The sequence below is a fragment of the Choloepus didactylus genome, chromosome X (genome assembly GCF_015220235.1).
Source record: "Choloepus didactylus isolate mChoDid1 chromosome X, mChoDid1.pri, whole genome shotgun sequence".
Lineage (NCBI taxonomy): Eukaryota > Metazoa > Chordata > Mammalia > Pilosa > Megalonychidae > Choloepus > Choloepus didactylus.
This window is the reverse complement of record NC_051334.1, coordinates 31351058-31372618: the sequence shown is the minus strand read 5'-3', so window position 1 is coordinate 31372618 and position 21561 is coordinate 31351058. Positions and strand designations below refer to the sequence as shown.

The following is a 21561-nucleotide window of genomic DNA, read 5'->3' as shown; positions in this document are numbered from 1 at the left end:
CCAATATGATAGGCAAATAATGGAGTATCATTGTTGTTCTAATTTACATTTCATTGATTACTTAGTGGTTGAAATTTTTTGTTTATTGACTCTTTGTATTTTTGTCAGATTCCTGTTTGTGTTCTTTACCTATTTTTCCAGTGAATTGTCCATCTTTTGTCATTCATTGAGATCTTTTTATATAGTAAGATATTACCCTTTTGTCTGAGATGCTGCAAATAGTCCTAGTTGTCATTTGTTTTTAACTTTGCTTATTGTCTTTAATTTTCAGATGAACAATACACATATTTTGTACTCTATATTCCTTTCTGCATTTAGAGGACTTCCCTATGCAAATATTTTATTTAGTCCTGTTATTATACATTTGTTTATACTTACATCTGTAATTTCTCTATAATATTTGTTGTATAGTGTATGATGTCAAGATCTAATATCTGTTTATTTCTAAAACAGAAATAAAAATATGCTTATCTTATTAAAACTTCTACACATTTAAAATAAACATTCAGTAATTGAAAGAATAAGGAAGCTAATTTCAAGTGAAATTAGGTCAAGATTTGTTTAGATGCTAAATTAACACATAAGGGAACTGAATACTTTTCACTGGTTTCTTTTATCACAGGGAACATGATTTAATTAGGAGTATGGTTTTATTATACTTAAAAAGATTTTTAGGAAAAATGACACATTTTACTAGTCAAGTTTTTGTGTCTTTATGTTTTTATGAGTAGTAAATATAAAAGTAAATTATTTTGATACACAGAAGTATGCATGAAATGCACTCATCCCTGTTATCTTTTTAAATGCACTGTATCAAACAAGCCATCAATTCCTAAAGCGTGTTTTGAGGGAGGAAGAAAAGCCAAAAAGTATGTGTTAGAAGGTCTCAGTTTCTACTCTACCATTAAATCAATGATATTGTCACAGGAAAAATATCAGAGCTTTCGATATCTCCTATTAATAACGATTCATAATTAAAACATATAATGTGGAATTTGTCACCAATATTCTGCAGTAAGAAGAGAAGCTAATATTTTTACTTATATAAATTAACTGATAATTTTGCATAAGTAACACATTTATATTCTTCAAATTTAAAAAGTATCCTGAAAAATCTCCCATCCCATCCACCATCTGCTTCACCCTTGCCAAGCATTGATTTCACTTCCAGAAATAGTTCATACAGATACAAACAAAACTCCCCTTTATTTTTTAGAGAAATGACAGCATGCTATGCATACTGTTCTGCATCTTACTTTCTTTTTACTTAATATATTTTGAAGATCTTTCTGTTTCAAAACAAAGATTTCATCAATTTTTGCATGGACCATATGTTCATTGTATGAATGAATCATAATTTATTTAACCAGTTCTCTATTGAGGGGCACTGAGTTGCATTCCTTATGATGTGCCATCATAAGCTATCATAAACAACCTTTTGAATATGCCATTTATGTGTCTGTGAAGATATCACAAGATAAATTCCTAGAAGTAGAAGTTCTGGGTCAAAGGCTACTAGCATTGACAAATATTGCCAAACCATCTTCTACCGGGGGTAAGGGGCATGGGGGTGGGGTGGCTCAATATTCACACAACATAAGCTGCATGGAAGAGTCTGTATTTTCCCACAGTTTTGGCAGCACAGTGTGTTTTCAGATTTGGATTTTTGTCAACACAATAGATGAAGTTCTAATCATGACCAAGGCTGAGCTTCTTTTCTTATGTCTAAAATCTATCTTATGTATTTTCTTTTTATGTGAACTTTTATCTTTTGTCCAAATTTCTTTTGGGTCATTGTCCTTTTTCTTATTAATTTGCAGAAGCTCTTTATATGTGTTAGGAAATATTAGTCCCTTATCTGACATATGAGTCGCCAATATTTTTTTCCCAGTTTGTCATTAGTCTTTTGACACTCCTTTTTGTTTTCTTTGTCATGCAGAAGTTTCTCTCTCTCTCTCTCTCTCTCTCTCTCTCTCTCTCTCTCTCTCTCTCTCTCTCTCTCTCTCTGTGTGTGTGTGTGTGTGTGTGTGTGTGTATACATAATCTGAACTTGGAAAGTGTTTGTCTTACATTCAACAGATATTTGTTGAAGGTTTATCATGTACAGGCACCCAATTCATGCAGAAATCAGAGCTCAGTAAGGGAGATCAGAGTAAATAATGAATTAATAGAGTGAGGTAAATGCTTTGAGAGTGGGAAGTACAAGGTCTGTGGGGAGTACACCTAATGCAGACTTCACAACTAAGCTGAAAATTACTCATTATGAGCTATCATATAATCATTCCAGAGGATAACTAGTCAAATCTTTATACCCATTTTGCCACTTTCTGTCAGAGATTGTTCTACCTTTATAAGCAGGAAGGGGTATATTGGGAGAATGAGAAAGAAATCAAGAATTGTAGTTAAAAATTATACAGATTTCTGTGTTTATATCTAAAACCTAAATGAAAGATGAACTGCATGCACAGATAAAAATCAGTTCATAGCTCTATTTTAGAGATGTTAGAAAAACATGATAGCTATTATCTCCAGTAGTTTCAGATCTAGAGGCTCTTAGGTGCTCTTAGTTGAAGCTGCAAAATGCTCTTCACATATCCCTGTGAGTAGACTATGATCCAATAAAAATAAAAAAAAAGTTTGCTTACCTCCTTTTAAATGCTGTAAAATTAAGTTGAGGACGTTATTACATTACATATTATATACATAGAATTACATGTGTGATATCACCTATCACATATATAAAAACATAGTGCAACACCACAGTCGTGGTTGTGGGTTTGAACTCACAAAACCCAAATAGGCCTTCATTTTATACTGTGTTTATTTGGCTTTAGAGCAAGATACAAGGCAGGCGATGCAGCCAATTCCAGCATCATTCTTTCATTGAGATGCCAAGCAGCTACCCGAGCACATAGCTTCTTATGCCCCCTCTTCCACACAGACAAAGTCTGGCAGGGATGAGAGGCAAGTTGTGTGCAGGTCACCTGGAATAGAAGCCAGAGCCACTATTTCCTATCAATCTTTTACAACATTTTAGTAACTTAGACCCCAGGTCTGTAGTCCAACTCAGAGCTACCCCAATCGAGATGCAGTTCCACAACAGCAAACTAGGGAGACCCCACATTCCCTGTTTATCTTAAAGTGAGTGTTTCACAAGGAACAGTGCTGTGGAAGCCTGAAGTCAGTCCCAGGCAAGCCTGAGTCAGCCTAGCCTGCATGTTAATCCTTTATCATGCATACACATGCATTTACACATTATGCATAAATGTATATACAGCTTGTTTCAATGTACGGATGGTTTACATATAAGAGCTTATGTAAAATCCCTTCCTCTATAAATGCATTGACCGAATGTTCTGTCCATGAATGTTGCTCCTTTTCATCTCACAACTCTCAGGCCTAATGAAAGAATGCAATGTTAATTAATTAGTCCTTTAAAAATGTATCTAAAACTATTGTTCCAAAATATGGGACATTGTTGATATGCATGAATTTTTGATATGCTTGTCTAGTTTACTTTGTAAATGTACTCTATTGGTATATATAATATCAAAATAATATTAACATGTAATAGATGTACATTATACCATAACATATTTATATTCATATCACAATGTAGCATTATACTTATATTGTTCAAATATTATTAATGATATCACAGAGCGTTGACATGGTAGGTTTATATACTGTTCTAGTTTGCTAATGCTGCCAGGATGCAAAACACCAGAAATGGATTGGCTTTTATAAAAGAGGGTTTATTTGGATACACAGTTACAGTCTTAAGGCCATAAAGTATCCAAGGTAATGCATCAACAATCAGGTACCTTCACTGGAGGATGGCCAATGGCGTCTAGAAAACCTCTGTTAGCTGGGAAGGCACGTGGCTGACGTCTGCTCCGGAGTTCTGGTTTCAAAATCGCTTTCTCCTGGGACGTTCCTCTCTAGGCTTCAGCTTCTCTCCAAAATGTCACTCTCAGTTGCTCTTGGGGCATTTGTCCTCTCTTAGCTTCTCCGGAGCAAAAGTCTGCTTTCAAAGGCCATCTCCAAAATGTCTCTGTAATCTGCAGTTCCTCTCTCAGCTCCTGTGCATTCTTCAAAGTGACCCTCTTGGCTGTAGCAAGCTCACTCCTTCTGTCTGAGCTTATATAGTGCTCCAGTGAACTAATTCAGACCCATCCTGAATGGGTGGGGTCACACCTCCATGGAAATTATCCAATCAAGGTCTTGTCCACAGTTGATTGAGTCACATCTCCATGGAATCACTCAATAGAATTACAATCTAATCGACACTAATAGGTCTGCCCACACCAGATTGCATCAAAGATAATGACATTTGGGGGACATAATACATTCAAACTGGCACATATACTTTATTCCTATGTACCTGTTTTGTCCCTTGATAATCTGAAGAAAATGACTTTTGCTTATCCTGGCTCTTTACTTAGCACTGGAGCTTTGGCAATAATAGCTAACATTTAATGACTTTATTATCATTCGTTATTTTGCAGAGTACTGCCCTAAGCTATTTTCATGGATTACTTTATTAAATCCCTACAATAACCTATGAAGCAGGAGGCATTGAAAATTAAAGAAAACTTGGCTAAAGGGGTAGGCAAGAGCTGGAACCAGGATTTAAAACCAAGCAGCTTAACTCTGGACTCCACAAATTTTTAGCACCATATCATACTGCTTCCTGAGTTATTTAAACTTTCTCAATCCCAGTGCCATCGTCTCTGTATAAAATCAGGATAATAATAGTACCTATATCAAAGGCTTGTTGGGTAGATAAAAGAAGGAAATAAATGAAGCTTCCAAACACGGTACTTGGCATATACTAAGGCCTTAATGAAAACAACCTATAATCGTTCTATTATATTTTACTCTAATAAAAACATTTTTTTCCTACTTTTCATCCCAGTTATCTGCTTTGATTTTACTTGGTCTTAATAGTGCTCACAAACTATAGCCCACAAAAATGCTTACCTCATCAATTTTCCTTCTTTAGGCGTCATGGAAAAGAAAGTTAGAAGCAGATATATTGGAAGAAAATGTTGCTATGCAAATATAAATTATAGTTTGTTTTTAATTGTATGATGCTCTTTGAATATAACTATCACTCATTTGAGATTTAGGAGATCTGTCTTGTATATCTGGTACTAATGCTGAATAGCTTGGCTTATTCATTTTTTTAACCACAAAGCAGAGTGTCTGGCATATAATACACAAAATACCATTAGCAAGTGAGTGGATAAATGAAGAATGTATTCCTTGTATTCGTTGGGTGGGCATGTGTGTGGGTGTGTGTGTTTTCAGCTTCAGAAAATCTTGGAAATTTTAGAGAGAGGATTAATGAAAGATGTCTAATACATGAATTAAATAACATATAAATAATCATTATCATGCTGTTAAAATACCAAAACCAGTAAAATATCTGTCACATTTTATAAATATTTTTAACAAATAAATTTTGAAAATGCTTTTTTAATTTGATTTTCCTTTCAGATTTCTAGAGATTTACCTGAGAAGCAAGAAGAAATTGAAGCTCACGTAAAAGACCTTGGGCAGTTGGAAGATCAATTAAATCATCTGCTTTTGTGGCTGTCTCCTATTAGGAATCAGTTGGAAATTTATAGTCAACCAAGTCAAACAGGACCATTTGACATTAAGGTAGGGACTTTTTGCCTTAAATATTGTTTTCTACAATAATGGCAATGTCACTGAACTATGTTACTTGTGCATTATCCTTATTATTACCATGATTATTGTTGCTATTGTAATTATGATTGTTATTTGCCTAGCATTTTCTGTTTCTTTTCCAGCTGTTACTAGCAATAACATTTTCATTAAACTCATATCAATAGAATGCCTTCATCATATTTGTTACTGTAATCCATTTTCCATCCCTTCTTTGATGGCACTTAATGCATATTTGCAGACTCCTTATCTAAAATTGAAGTTGTTTAGGAGATTAGTTGCCTACAAAATAAAGTGTAGGCTCTTTAATAGACATTTAAAAGCCCTTCTCAGACCTGCTCTAGTTTACCTTTCCATCCTCTTATATTCCAGCCATACTAAATTATGTGGTATCCTCAAATCCATGTGGTTTCATGTCATGCCTGTCGTCTAGATCTTCCCTCTTCTTTAAATGGTTTCTTTCTTCTTTTTGGTGTGGTGAATTTATCTCCATCCTTCAAGACTGAATTCAATGTCGTTGCCTCTTCAAAGCCTTCTTCCATGCCCCTAGTAGAGTTAAAATCCCTTTTAGGATTCCATATAAACCTCTGTATCCATCTCCTTATAGCCTTTGTCATGTCGATACACAGTTAAATTTTACAGAACCGATTATCTCATTACACTGTTGTTTGAGAGCAGGGGCATCTTCTGTCTTATCTCCCCTCCCCCACCCACTTTCCCAACACCCCCAGCCCAGGGCCAAGTATGTGGTAGTGACTTGTCAGCAGTTTTTGAATCAGTGAACAAGGATGGTAACAAGACACTCAGACTGGTGAAGAGCATGTACCAGATAAGTATGAGACTCCAGACAAACCTGCCAGGAGAATACCACCATCTGTCTGTTCAGTGCCCCTACACATTGATTGTTCCTAGCTTTAGGCCCTTCCCAGGAGCCAATCCCAAGGACATCTCCCAACATGCTATCTTGTTCTCCATCTCCCTAGCACTCAAAAATATTAAGTAGCCGATCAAATAAACCGATTTAATTGAAAGCACAACCTATTAATTAGTGTAATGGTGGGTAATTTCAGACTAAATAAGTCTGAGCATAAAGTTTTCCTTTTAACTGAATTGACTCAAATTGTTACATTTACTTTATTTCCAGGGTTATAAAAAGCTAACACTTTAATGCCCATGTTGTTGCTGTTTTGCCAGAAGAGGGGGAAGGGATAGAAGGAAGTATGAGAATCTGCCAGAGAAGAACAAGTGGACGTTTAGGAGAGGTTGCTTGAGTGAGGATAAGGAGAGAGGGATAAAGGGGTTTGCTACAACAAAAAATGAGTTCTGTTTACAAAGTATACTCCATTACTTGTACATCACTTCCTCCTGGCATGTATCTCCACCATTCTGATAGTCACCCCCAAGAGCAGATGGTATTGTGAAAGTCACAGGTAGACTTTCATTTCCCCAGTGCAAAACCCAGGCTGCTCAACCTGCATTATGATCTTGGATTCAGATAGAGAATCAAACTCCTGAGCCACCATAGGCTTCAGCCAGCAACAGTGTACTTGGCTTTAAGAAAGGATAGGTGACAGAGCAGAGAGAGTGAGGAGGCTGCGTCTGGCTCCCGCTCTCACAGCCATTGCAGTACATTGAGCTCCATAGAGACAGCGCCGGGGCAAGTGCGAGCCGGGCGGGCGCTGGGCGACTCTGTGCCTCGCGGACGAAAAATAACTAGACATGGGCAAAGGGGACCCTAAGAAGCCGAGAGGCAAAATGTCATCATATGCCTTCTTCGTGCAAACCTGCCGGGAGGAGCACAAGAAGAAGCACCCGGACGCTTCCGTCAACTTTTCAGAGTTTTCTAAGAAGTGCTCAGAGAGGTGGAAGACTATGTCTGCTAAAGAGAAAGGAAAATTTGAAGACATGGCCAAGGCGGACAAGGCCCGTTATGAAAGAGAAATGAAAACCTATATTCCTCCTAAAGGGGAGACAAAAAAGAAGTTCAAGGATCCCAATGCACCCAAGAGGCCTCCTTCGGCCTTTTTCTTGTTTTGTTCTGAGTATCGCCCAAAAATCAAAGGCGAGCATCCTGGCTTGTCCATTGGCGATGTTGCAAAGAAACTGGGAGAGATGTGGAATAACACCGCTGCGGATGACAAGCAGCCTTATGAAAAGAAGGCTGCCAAGCTGAAGGAGAAATACGAAAAGGATATTGCTGCATACCGAGCTAAAGGAAAGCCTGATGCTGCAAAAAAGGGAGTTGTCAAGGCTGAGAAAAGCAAGAAAAAGAAGGAGGAGGAGGAAGACGAAGAAGATGAGGAAGATGAGGAGGAAGAGGAAGATGAAGAAGATGAAGATGAAGAAGATGATGATGATGATGAATAAGTCAGTTCTAGTGCAGTTTTTTTTTCTTGTCTATAAAGCATTTAACCCCCCTGTACACAACTCACTCCTAAAGAAAAAAAATTGAAATGTAAGGCTGTGTAAGATTTGTTTTTAAACTGTACAGTGTCTTTTTTTGTATAGTTAACACACTACCGAATGTGTCTTTAGATAGCCCTGTCCTGGTGGTTTTTTCAATAGCCACTAACCTTGCCTGGTACAGTATGGGGGTTGTAAATTGGCATGGAAATTTAAAGCAGGTTCTTGTTGGTGCACAGCACAAATTAGTTATATATGGGGATGGTAGTTTTTTCATCTTCAGTTGTCTCTGATGCAGCTTATCTGAAATAATTGTCGTTCTGTTAACTGAATACCACTCTGTAATTGCAAAAAAAAAAAAAAGTTGCAGCTGTTTTGTTGACATTCTGAATGCTTCTAAGTAAATACAATTTTTTTATTAAAAAAAAAAAAAAAAAAAAAAGAAAGGATAGGTAACAACACAGCACACACAGTAATGGCATAGTAGAGGTTTGGACCCCCAGGCATGGCTTCCGATGCCCCAGCCACCCTGCACTTGAGTCATACATGGGCACAAGGGACAAGACTGGGTGAGTGCAAAGCCCATTAATTCAGGGAAGCCAACATCTCTGGGATCCCTTTAGCTTTTCACCTGACTGGTACTGTGCATAGCGTCCTCTGAGATATGGGACTAGCTCCTGTTCTCCAGTGCAGTGGTGTCTCATCAGTACTTGTCTGTTATTGCTCAGTAAGTACTCTCAACAGTGAAATACAATGGCTTGGTCCAGTACAAAATAACCTCAGCCAGAATCTCAATTATCTTGGATCTGTATACTCTTCAAAATACCTTGCAGTAGTATTGCAAAGAAGAAAGGCCAGAGACCCTTCCCTACCAACCAGAAAATAGCTTTTTGTAACTCACAAATAAAAGCACATTCTTTTACTTTTGAATATAGTTTTCAATTCAAATGGGCCTCTGTTGAAATGATGGAAAAATACATTAAAGTCTGCCTATCTCTGTACCTGGGATATATTTAAGAGAAAAGATAGCAGAATCCCCCGGTACAAATGGATGTTGTTGACTGAACCAAATCAACAAGTCTGTGTGCCCCCCACCCCCGCCCTGCCTCAGAATGATTCTCAAATATTGAAAACCAGCATTAGGTCTTAGTTTGTCCATAGCCCCATAGGTTCCTGCCAAACAGGTCCCTGCTGTTCAGAGTGAAAGCCACACTCAGCTGCGTTAATCAGTCTCCTTTATCAGAGCTACAAGTCTCCACTCACACTGCTGTGTGGTGTTTCAGAGACTCATATTTGCCTCCTGCAGCTTGGTTAAATCACTGAGAGGAGAAGCAGTTGCTTTTTCCCTGGCAGTAAAACTCCTTGGCTTCCATACTCAGTGCATATTCTGAGCTTTTCATCTCTGGAGTGCAGATTTCAAAAATACTCCTTCAGTCTTTTCCTCCTGCTTGTGGCTGTATCCAAGGCAAAAAAAAAAAAAAAAGCACACAACATAAAATCATATATACGATGACTTAAGAGGCTCTCCCCATAATTCTCAGCCCCCAAGCTTGTAATCAGGTTATGGTGACCTCTGTGAATAATTTACTAACTTACCTAGGTCTTTATTCTGCTTTTTCTAGCTTCTGTCTCTGTTCACTGTCTAATAAATGATTTATTAAGATTGTGCTGAGTTCTTGTGCTATAAGGCATGTGATTTTATTCCTGCTGTAGCCCTCTGCCTAAAGAGATTATTTTTTCAGAGAAAGATGGGAAAAATGGCCTTTTCTCTACTTCACTTTCATCTGTTGAAAACCAAACATGAAGTTGTTAAACAGTTTTGAGGGCATGCCCCCTTTTTTAACACGGAGAAAGAAACTGCCTTCAAAAATTCTCAGGGAGGAATTAATGCAAAGAAAGTAGATATATAAGCAGCCAGGCCCCTGCCTCCTTCTCCTAAGTTTAAAGAAACTTTCTTTGTTTGGCCATGGTGGCCATGGCTACCTCTGGAACAAAGGGCCTAGGGCCTTGCCATTCAGATCATTTGTTTTCTCTAGTCAATTTCTAAGCACCTGTTAGAAAAATATGTAATACCCTCTGTGAGCCTCAGTTTTGCCTGCTTGGCACTTCATGCTTATTGATGAAATGCAGCTAGCTGTGTAATGAAACCCAAATAAAAAAAGCCTTAAGGGCTCTGTTCTAATACATTGTTTATGCTGGAGTGAAAATTGACTCCGCATCGCCTGGTTTGTGCAATTTACTCCAGAAATATTCTTATTCAGGAAATCCTGCAAATAGCAATATTCATCTTGAAAATCACCTCACAGAACCCTCAACAAGCTGAGAAACATAATCAATGAGATCGTGATGTAGTGGGTGAAAATTAGGCATAATCACAACTTTTCTCCATCAGTCAGCTCACTGGAAGGCATGCCTTTGAATTTTGATTTTCAAATGTACTCTCAATTTAGACATAAAATACGTTGATTTCAGATTTCAGAAATGATAATTGAATGCTAAGATCCAGGGACCAGTTAAAAGTTCTATAAAGGGTCTAATGTTTTTAATCTTTAATGAATGCTTTCAATAATGAGCTAGAGCTTTACTATTTATCTGACATAAATCTGCCTAACTACTGTTTTCTAAACTTTTTTGTTAAAATATGAGGTAGGGGGAAAAACACATAATTTCAAGTTAAGGCTTACTGACTGAGATACTTTCATATTTATGACAGGGGGGGATTTTTCCCTCCCCTCAAGAATGATTTTCTTTCTGTGGTCTATAAATAAACACAGCATGCTTTTCAGTTGGCTCTTCCTTACCATGTAAGAGGCATAATTGCCCATAATGGCAAATCCACACTGAAAACTACCAAAGGACAGATCATAATGACTGAAAGTTAAAGTAATTGAATACCAAAATCTTCTCTGTGTGTGTTCATATTACTATGAGTGCTCTCAAAATTAGCTTTTCCTCGCTCAGATAGATGCAAGTGAAAGAGGTTTATTGGATGCTAAAAGGTCCCCTGAGTTTTGGTTGATTCTGGGCAAGAGTATAATTCTGAATCTGATAAACCCTTGGAGATTATGGAAATTTGTACATGATTCCACATGTAAGTGGAATTAAACATCCAATTTTTTCTAGGAATACTGGGTATCAGAATTCTTCCTCTTCCTTCCCATCCTCTCTACTCAACTCCAAAACCATTGCTGAGTTTAGGTCACATGATAATGGGGAGAGAAACACAAGGCTCAAGTTTGAATCCCATCTCTGATACTTACTGGCTTTATGATGTTGTTTAACACACCCTTCTTAACCTGGTTTCTTTCTCTTCCTTAAAAATGAAAACTAGAATCAATTTTCCTGGGACTCTTTTGGATTGTGGCAAAATTAAGGTGGGAACACACTTCCTAAAATAATAGAAAAAGATGGTGAATGGACCTTTCCTGTTCCAGTAGGAATTTTGGTAACAGCCTCTAAGAAGAAAATTAGGCTTGCAAAATACCCCACTCTCTAAAGATAGCAGCAGGTTACTACCAGACAACCACTCCAAAAAACGGTAGTGGATTATCATAAGACTTCCATCATTCCACCATCCCAACCTGCTGGTATAAGGAAAAGACTGGAAACTTAAGAAGTTTCTCCAACTGAGAATTCCTGGAACAGAGAATTCAAATAAGACTAATACACTGTTGGCCAAGAGGAAACTGCTGACTTTTACTGTTCCCTTTGCCATACTGGGGAAAGGGGGAGAGTACTTTCCCTCCTCTCCTGCCAAGCTGAGGGGGAGGGCTCCATTCTGCTTCTAAAACTGTAAACATATTTTTGGAGCATCAAGTATTCTTTTGCACATTTTACAGTTGATACCTATTTTACCCCTGGCATATTGTAAATACTGACATTTAAAAAGTGTTATGTTACTCTTTTGCATGTATCCAGTGGAATCTAAATACCATAGCCATATGTCATCTACCCTGTCCATAGGAAAAAATACATGACCAAGTTCATCTTTTTTTTTTTTTTTTTTTTACTTTTTTTTTTTTTATCATCATTTTATTGAGATATATTCACATACCACGCAGTCATACAAAACAAATTGTACTTTCGATTGTTTACAGTACCATTACATAGTTGTACATTCATCACCTAAATCAATCCCTGACACCTTCATTAGCACACACACAAAAATAACAAGAATAATAATTAGAGTGAAAAACAGCAATTGAAGTAAAAAAGAACACTGGGTACCTTTGTCTGTTTGTTTGCTTCCCCTACTTTTCTACACATCCATCCATAAACTAGACAAAGTGGAGTTTGGTCCTTATGGCATTCCCAATCCCACTGTCACCCCTCATAAGCTACATTTTTATACAACTGTCTTCGAGATTCATGGGTTCTGGGTTGTAGTTTAATAGTTTCAGGTATCCACCACCAGCTACCCCAATTCTTTAGAACCTAAAAAAGGTTGTCTAAAGTGTGCGCAAGAGTGCCCACCAGAGTGATCTCTCGGCTCGTTTTGGAATCTCTCTGCCACTGAAGCTTATTTCATTTCCTTTCACATCCCCCTTTTGGTCAAGAAGATGTTCTCCATCCCACGATGCCGGGTCTACATTCCTCCCCGGGAGTCATATTCCACGTTGCCAGGGAGATTCACTTCCCTGGGTGTCTGATCCCACGTAGGGGGGAGGGCAGTGATTTCACCTTTCAAGTTGGCTTAGCCAGAGAGAGAGGGCCACATCTGAGCAACAAAGAGGCATTCAGGAGGAGACTCTTAGGCACAAATACAGGGAGGCCTAGCCTCTCCTTTGCAGCAACCGTCTTCCCAAGGGTAAAACTTATGGTAGAGGGCTCAACCCATCAAACCACCAGTCCCCTATGTCTGTGGTCATGTTAGCAACCATGAAGGTGGGGTAGGCAAATACCCCTGCATTCTCCACAGGCTCCTCAAGGGGGCACCACATCTTTTTTTTTTTTTTTTTCCTTGTTTGTCTTTTTTCTTTTTTTTTTTTTTTTTTTTTAACTTTCCCTTCTTTTTTAAATCAACTGTATGAAAAAAAAAGTTAAAAAGAAAACAAACATACAATAAAAGAACATTTCAAAGAGACCATAACAAGGGAGTAAGAAAAAGACAACTAACCTAAGATAACTGCTTAACTTCCAACATGTTCCTACTTTACCCCAAGAAAGTTACATAATATAGCAACATTTCAGTGAACTTGTTCCTACTACATCCATCAGAAATTACCAGACCATAGTCATTTCTGGGCATCCCCAGAACGTTAAATAGCTTATCTGTTCTTCTTGGATTATTGTTCCCCCTTCCTTAATTGCTCTCTACTGCTAGTTCCCCTACATTCTACATTATAAACCATTTGTTTTTACATTTTTCAAAGTTCACATTAGTGGTAGCATATAATATTTCTCTTTTTGTGCCTGGCTTATTTCGCTCAGCATTATGTCTTCAAGGTTCATCCATGTTGTCATATGTTTCACCAGATCGTTCCTTCTTACTGCCGCGTAGTATTCCATCGTGTGTATATACCACATTTTATTTATCCACTCATCTGTTGAAGGACATTTGGGTTGTTTCCATCTCTTGGCAATTGTGAATAATGCTGCTATGAACATTGGCGTGCAGATATCTGTTCGTGTCACTGCTTTCCGATCTTCCGGGTATATACCGAGAAGTGCAATCGCTGGATCGAATGGTAGCTCTATATCTAGTTTTCTAAGGAACTGCCAGACTGACTTCCAGAGTGGCTGAACCATTATACAGTCCCACCAACAGTGAATAAGAGTTCCAATTTCTCCACATCCCCTCCAGCATTTGTAGTTTCCTGTTTGTTTAATGGCAGCCATTCTAACCGGTGTTAGATGGTATCTCATTGTGGTCTTAATTTGCATCTCTCTAATAGCTAGTGAAGCTGAACATTTTTTCATGTGTTTCTTGGCCATTTGTATTTCCTCTTCAGAGAACTGTCTTTTCATATCTTTTGCCCATTTTATAATTGGGCTGTCTGTACTATTGTCATTGAGTTGTAGGATTTCTTTGTATATGCAAGATATCAGTCTTTTGTCAGATACATGGTTTCCAAAAATTTTTTCCCATTGAGTTGGCTGCCTCTTTACCTTTTTGAGAAATTCCTTTGAGGTGCAGAAACTTCTAAGCTTGAGGAGTTCCCATTTATCTATTTTCTCTTTTGTTGCTTGTGCTTTGGGTGTAAAGTCTAGGAAGTGGCCTCCTAATACAAGGTCTTGAAGATGTTTTCCTACATTATCTTCTAGGAGTTTTATGGTACTTTCTTTTATATTGAGATCTTTGGTCCATTTTGAGTTAATTTTTGTGTAGGGGGTGAGGTAGGGGTCCTCTTTCATTCTTTTGGATATGGATATCCAACTCTCCCAGCCCCATTTGTTGAAAAGACCATTATGGCTCAGTTCGGTGACTTTGGGGGCCTTATCAAAGATCAGTCGGCCATAGATCTGAGGGTCTATCTCTGAATTCTCAATTCGATTCCATTGATCTATATGTCTATCTTTGTGCCAGTACCATGCTGTTTTGGCAACTGTGGCTTTATAATAAGCTTCAAAGTCAGGGAGTGTAAGTCCTCCCACTTCGTTTTTCTTTTTTAGAGTGTCTTTAGCAATTCGAGGCATCTTCCCTTTCCAAATAAATTTGATAACTAGCTTTTCCAAGTCTGCAAAGTAGGTTGTTGGAATTTTGATTGGGATTGCATTGAATCTGTAGATGAGTTTGGGTAGAATTGACATCTTAATGACATTTAGCCTTCCTATCCATGAACATGGAATATTTTTCCATCTTTTAAGGTCCCCTTCTATTTCTTTTAGTAGAGTTATGTAGTTTTCTTTGTATAGGTCTTTTACATCTTTGGTTAAGTTTATTCCTAGGTACTTGATTTTTTTAGTTGCTATTGAAAATGGTATCTTTTTCTTGAGTGTCTCTTCAGTTTGTTCATTTCTAGCATATAGAAACATTACTGACTTATGTGCATTAATCTTGTATCCTGCTACTTTGCTAAATTTGTTTATTAGCTCTAGTAGGTGTATCGTCGATTTCTCAGGGTTTTCTAGATATAAGATCATATCATCTGCAAACAATGACAGTTTTACTTCTTCTTTTCCAATTTGGATGCCTTTTATTTCTTTGTCTTGCCGGATTGCCCTGGCTAGCACTTCCAGCACAATGTTGAATAACAGTGGTGACAGCGGGCATCCTTGTCTTGTTCCTGATCTTAGAGGGAAGGCTTTCAGTCTCTCACCATTGAGTACTATGCTGGCTGTGGGTTTTTCATATATGCTCTTTATCATGTTGAGGAAGTTTCCTTCAATTCCTACCTTTTGAAGTGTTTTTATCAAAAAGGGATGTTGGATTTTGTCAAATGCTTTTTCAGCATCTATTGAGATGATCAATTGATTTTTCCCTTTCGAGTTTTTAATGTGTTGTAATACATTGATTGTTTTTCTTATGTTGAACCATCCTTGCATGCCTGGAATGAACCCCACTTGGTCATGGTGTATGATTTTTTTAATGTGTCTTTGGATTCGATTTGCAAGTATTTTGTTGAGGATTTTTGCATCTGTATTCATTAGGGAGATTGGCCGGTAGTTTTCCTTTTTTGTAGCATCTTTGCCTGGTTTTGGTATTAGATTGATGTTAGCTTCATAAAATGAGTTAGGTAGTGTTCCATTTTTTTCAATGTTTTGAAAGAGTTTGAGTAAGATTGGTGTCAGTTCTTTCTGGAAAGTTTGGTAGAATTCCCCTGTGAAGCCATCTGGCCCTGGGCATTTATTTGTGGGAAGATTTTTGATGACTGAATGGATCTCTTTGCTTGTGATGGGTTGGTTGAGGTCTTCTATTTCTTCTCTGGTCAGTCTAGGTTGTTCATATGTTTCCAGGAAATTGTCCATTTCTTCTACATTATCCAGTTTGTTGCCATACAGTTGTTCATAATATCCTCTTATAATTTTTTTAATTTCTTCAGGATCTGCAGTTATGTTACCTTTTTCATTCATTATTTTGTTTATATGGGTCTTCTCTCTTTTTGATTTTGTCAGTCTAGCTAGGGGCTTGTCAATCTTGTTGATCTTCTCAAAGAACCAACTTTTGGTGATATTTATCCTCTCTATTGTTTTTTTGTTCTCTATGTCATTTATTTCTGCTTTAATCCTTGTTATTTCTTTTCTTGTACTTGGTTTAGGATTGGTTTGCTGTTCATTTTCTAGCTTCTTCAGTTGATCCATTAGTTCTTTGATTTTGGCTCTTTCTTCCTTTTTAATATATGCGTTTAGTGCTATAAATTTCCCCCTTAGCACTGCTTTTGCTGCATCCCATAGGTTTTGGTATGTTGTGTTCTCATTTTCATTCGTCTCTATATATTTAGCAATTTCTCTTGCTATTTCTTCTTTAACCCACTGATTGTTTAGGAGTGTGTTGTTTAACCTCCAGGTATTTGTGAATTTTCTAAGTCTCTGATGGTTATTGACTTCTAATTGTATTCCATTGTGGTCAGAGAATGTGCTTTGAATAATTTCAATCTTTTTAAATTTATTGAGGCTTGTTTTATGTCCCAGCATATGATCTATTCTGGAGAATGTTCCGTGAGCACTAGAAAAGTATGTGTATCCTGGTGATTTGGGATGTAATGTCCTGTAGATGTCTGTTAAATCTAATTCATTTATCAGATTGTTTAGGTTTTCAATTTCCTTATTGGTCTTCTGTCTGGTTGATCTATCTATAGGAGAGAGTGATGTGTTGAAGTCTCCCACAATTATTGTGGAAACATCAATTGCTTCCTTTAGTTTTGCCAATGTTTCTCTCATGTATTTTGTGGCACCTTGATTGGGTGCATAGACATTTACGATTGTTATTTCTTCTTGCTGAATTGCCCCTTTTATTAGTATGTAGTGGCCTTCTTTGTCTCTCAAAACATCCCTGCATTTGAAGTCTATTTTATCTGAGATTAATATTGCTACACCTGCTTTCTTTTGGCTGTAGCTTGCATGAAATATTTTTTTCCATCCTTTCACTTTCAGTTTCTTTGTGTCCCTGTGTCTAAGACGAGTCTCTTGTATGCAACATATTGATGGTTCATTTTTTTTGATCCATTCTGCGAATCTATATCTTTTAATTGGGGAGTTTAATCCATTTACATTCAACGTTAAAACCGTGAAGGCATTTGTTGAATCGGCCATCTTATCCTTTGGATTATGTTTGCCATATTTTTCCCTCTCTCTATTAATATCCTTTATTGTACCCATACCGAATCTCTTTAGTACTGAACCTTTCTCCAGGTCTCTCTGTCCTGTCTTTGTTTCTCTGTCTGTAGGGCTCCCTTTAGTATCTCCAGTAGGGCAGGTCTCTTGTTAGCAAATTCTCTCAGCATTTCTTTGTCTGTGAAAAATTTAAGCTCTCCCTCAAATTTGAAGGAGAGCTTTGCTGGATAAAGTATTCTTGGCTGGAATTTCCTCTCACTCAGAATTTTAAATATATCGTGCCACTGCCTTCTTGCCTCCATGGTGGCTGCTGAGTAGTCACTACTTAGTCTTATGCTGTTTCCTTTGTATGTGGTGAATTGCTTTTCTCTTGCTGCTTTCAGAACTTGCTCCTTCTCTTCTATGTTTGACAGTGTGATCAGTATATGTCTCGGAGTGGGTTTTTTTGGATTTATTCTATTTGGAGTTCGCTGAGCATTTATGATTTGTGTATTTATGTTGTTGAGAAGATTTGGGAAGTTTTCCCCAACAATTTCTTTGAATACTCTTCCTAGACCTTTACCCTTTTCTTCCCCTTCTGGGACACCAATGAGTCTTATATTCGGACGTTTCATATTATCTATCATATCCCTGAGGTCCATTTCGAGTTTTTCAATTTTTTTCCCCATTCTTTCTTTTATGCTTTCATTTTCCATTCTGTCATCTTCCAGGTCACTGATTCGTTGTTCAACTTCCTCTAGTCTTGTACTATGAGTGTCCAGAATCTTTTTAATTTGGTCAACAGTTTCTTTAATTTCCATAAGATCATCCATTTTTTTATTTAGTCTTGCAATGTCTTCTTTATGCTCTTCTAGGGTCTTCTTGATTTCCTTCATATCCCGTACTAGGGTCTCATTGTTCATCTTTAGTTCTTTGAGTAGCTGCTCTAGGTGGTGTGTCTCTTCTGGTCTTTTGATTTGGGTGCTTGGGCTTGGGTTATCCATATCGTCTGGTTTTTTCATATGCTTTATAATTTTCTGTTGTTTTTGGCCTCGTGGCATTTGCTGAACTTGATAGGGTTCTTTTAGGGTTTGTAGACCAGTTGAAGTCCTTATCTCTAATTTATCAGATCTACAGCTTCGTGGAGTACACTTTCTCTAACTAACCAGCAGGTGGCGTCCACGAGCCACCTGTTCTCCACAAGCCAGCTCTCCCCTGCTTAGCCTTTTTGGTGAGTGGGGGAGTGAGTCTTGTGGGGCCCAATTGGTGTACCAAGCTTGCGTGTGTAGTTGGTGTTGCCTGCCCTGTATGTGGGGCGTGTTTCTGGGCAGTCGGGGAGGGGGGGTGGCCCTAACAATCAAATCTCCCTGATGATCCTAGAGTTTTAAAGCTGCTGCAATAGTCTAATCCTTCAGTTCAGTCCTGCCACAGTTTGTCTCTGCCACTGACCCACAAGTCTTTGGTATTGGCGTATGGCTCCTGAGACTTGCAAGTGGGCCCCTCTTCCAGGCTGTGCACCCCGGGTCCTCTGTTGAGGGATGACTGTGCTATGTCACAGGTGAGTGCCGTCCCCCCAGGGCAGTTCTGGGCTGCTGGGCTGTGTAGGGAGGCTCCCAGTCTGCTCAAATGATGGCTGAATGGGGCTTTGTTAATTCACACTGCTCCACCTTCCCAACTCTGGGACAATCAGCTGAGGTTGCAGGGAAGGCTAATGTCCACGCCCAGTTTTGTGGTGTGTGCCTGTTATTTGAAGCACTTCCGTCACACTGGGTTGTCTGGGGCAGCTCTGGGCTATGGGGCTGGCGATGGGCAGGAGTGTTTCCTGTCCACCAGGATGGTGGCTGTGAGCGGACACCCCCCTTTTCTTGGGAAGTTGTGTTGTTTAGTGAATTTTCTCAGCCACTGGAATATTGCCTTTTGTCTCAGAGCTCTCTTAGTTCTGCTCTTGACTTGACGTGCCCAAATTTCAATTCTTTGAAGCTTTCTGTATTGAGCTTCTTAGAGTAATTGTTTTAGAAAAAGCAAAAAGGATTTAAAAAAAAAAAAAAAAAAAAACGGCCCTCCTCAGAGATCTAATGGGTTATTGAAATGCTAATAGACAAAGCAACCAGGGCCATTAAGGAAAGGTGCACAGGGCAGAGAGATCAGCTTTGCTTCGGGATTTGCATATGCGCCTCAAGGCCTGATCTCCGCCCTTCCCCTTTCTGTGTTCACCAGAACTCGAAAAATCCTCTGCTTTTATTTTGGAGTTTTTCGTGTTGTTTTTTTTCTATGTCTGTCTCCTCTCTGCTGGGCTGGCTGCTCTCAGAGTCTCTGGTGTCTGGTCTCAGTCTATCTATGGTTGGAGTTTGAATCAGTAGAATGAGTTTCCGATAAGAGCAGCCACTGCAATTCTCCCTTCTCCTTCCCGGAGCTGACAGCCCCTCCTCCCCCGGGACTGAGCCTGGCAGGGAGGGGCGCGGGTCCCCTGGCCGCAAAAACTTACAGATTTTGCTGATCTCAGCAGTTCCACGTTTTCATGAGTGTTGTATGAAGTATGCCCAAAGACAAATTGCTCTGTGGTGTCCAGTCTACGCAGTTCCTGGCTTTTTACCTACTTTCCTGGAGGAGTAACTAAAACATACAGCTCACCAGTCTGCCATCTTGCCCCGCCCTCCCCAAGTTCATCTTTAATAACTAGAATTTTTATGTCATTCCTTTTTCTTCTTTAAATCATATTTCATGACACTTCCTCAAAGAATTGTATGCTAACATAATATATATTTATTCAGTAAAGTCTTTTTATAAGCACTCTGTCATACTTCTATTTGACAAATATATCTTTACGTGGATTGAAATTCAGTTTTTAAAAGCAATTTCCTGTGACTATAAGGCTTTAAGTATATTTTAGAATTCTGTAGTTTGAGTTACATCTACAATTATTAATAACAAATATACCTAATAAATAACCAAATAACCTAAATATATTCACATTTTAATAAGCACTTATTAAACATACTCAGTGAATTTTTATTGGAAATGTGTCTATTAATGAGAAAGATGGATGAGGGTTGATGGTACCTTGATTAAAGTAGAGGAGGATTTGCAAGGACCAATATTTTGAACTGTTCTTTGGTTTGGCATAAACGTGTCTTGAGGATAAGGAACAACAGGGATAGGTCAGAGAAGGTATGCCTTTATTTTGTGAAGCTGGAGAACGACTGTCATTTAAAAGAAATGAGAAAGATCATTGGAATGAAGCATCTACCACAGAAACAGACACAGGCAAATCCCTCATAGAAGCTGAGAATCTGGAAACTGATTTCATGAAAACCACCTATACCCACACATCCTTGAGAAGGTCTTCGTTAACTTTCAGGGACCCACATACCCCAGTCTGAAGACTGCCCCTCTAAGTGATATGGGCACCCAAGAGAAGGGGAAAGGGGCAACTCAATTTCTGGTTGGACACTTGGTAAGCTGCCAAAACACAGCCAAGTGATGTCACCACACGCCAGGCCTTTAACTCACCCCTGCACACTGTTGACTTACTCTGAACTTATTAGTATCTAAAACCCCAAATTCTCTTGCAGTGTGCTGCTTATAGGTGACATCTCCCCCGTCCTGCACAGTGTCATCTACTTTATGGAATTAGATGCAGGGCAGTCAGCCCCTTCCTTGACCCTATTCAGGCTTATCACTGAGGTCCTTGAACCTTAGGCTCAGTGTCTCCCATTTCCTGAACCAATCCTGACCAAGGCAGAAAACACATAAGAAACCCACTACCACTGGGAAGTCGCATCAGTAATTAGCCTTGCTGCCCTGTGCCCAGTTTCTGGTTTACCTCTGGTGGTTTCCAGTTACCACATTTTTGCTGAACCCAGTCTCCTCCTATTGACTGCCTCCCCACCTCAGTTCTGATTTTTCTTTCCCTAACTACCCTATCCCTCAGTCTCTTCCTGAAGAAATAAAACCTGTTCTAACCTCAAACTACTTAAATGAAGCCTCAATAAATTTGTTAACCTATCAGTCCACTTGATAGTAGGGATGGAGAAGAGGGGATCTTTGGTTTCTGTTTCTGTTGTGCAATGTATTGCAATTTCTCAAAGATTTTTGTGAACTACCGATTTGATGGTTTTGCCATCAATACTTTATCTGTATTGTGAAAAGCATTCTCATATGGACTGAATCCTAAGACAGAGTCCTACCACTGGAAACATTCCTCTAGTTTGACCTCAATTCAACCATCAATTCCCTTTGTCTGCAGTTGTTCAATTAGTTATGAAACTAATT

General features: G+C 38.5%; 2 protein-coding genes across 11 annotated transcripts in view; both read left to right on the top strand.

Annotated features, from left to right (window-relative positions):
• The window catches only part of DMD (dystrophin), a 2178366-nt gene that overhangs the window by 1277823 nt on the left and 878982 nt on the right, over nt 1-21561 (top strand). For all 10 annotated transcript variants that reach the window (XM_037821041.1, XM_037821045.1, XM_037821047.1 and 7 more), the window contains one exon: nt 5503-5667. In XM_037821041.1, coding sequence (XP_037676969.1) covers nt 5503-5667 — 165 coding nt within the window. The remainder of the gene's footprint in view (nt 1-5502; nt 5668-21561) is intronic.
• On the top strand, nt 7271-8460 carry LOC119522609 (high mobility group protein B1). Its single transcript, XM_037821062.1, has one exon. It carries the CDS (start codon nt 7414-7416, stop codon nt 8059-8061), a length of 648 nt encoding a protein of 215 aa, XP_037676990.1. The 5' UTR covers nt 7271-7413; the 3' UTR covers nt 8062-8460.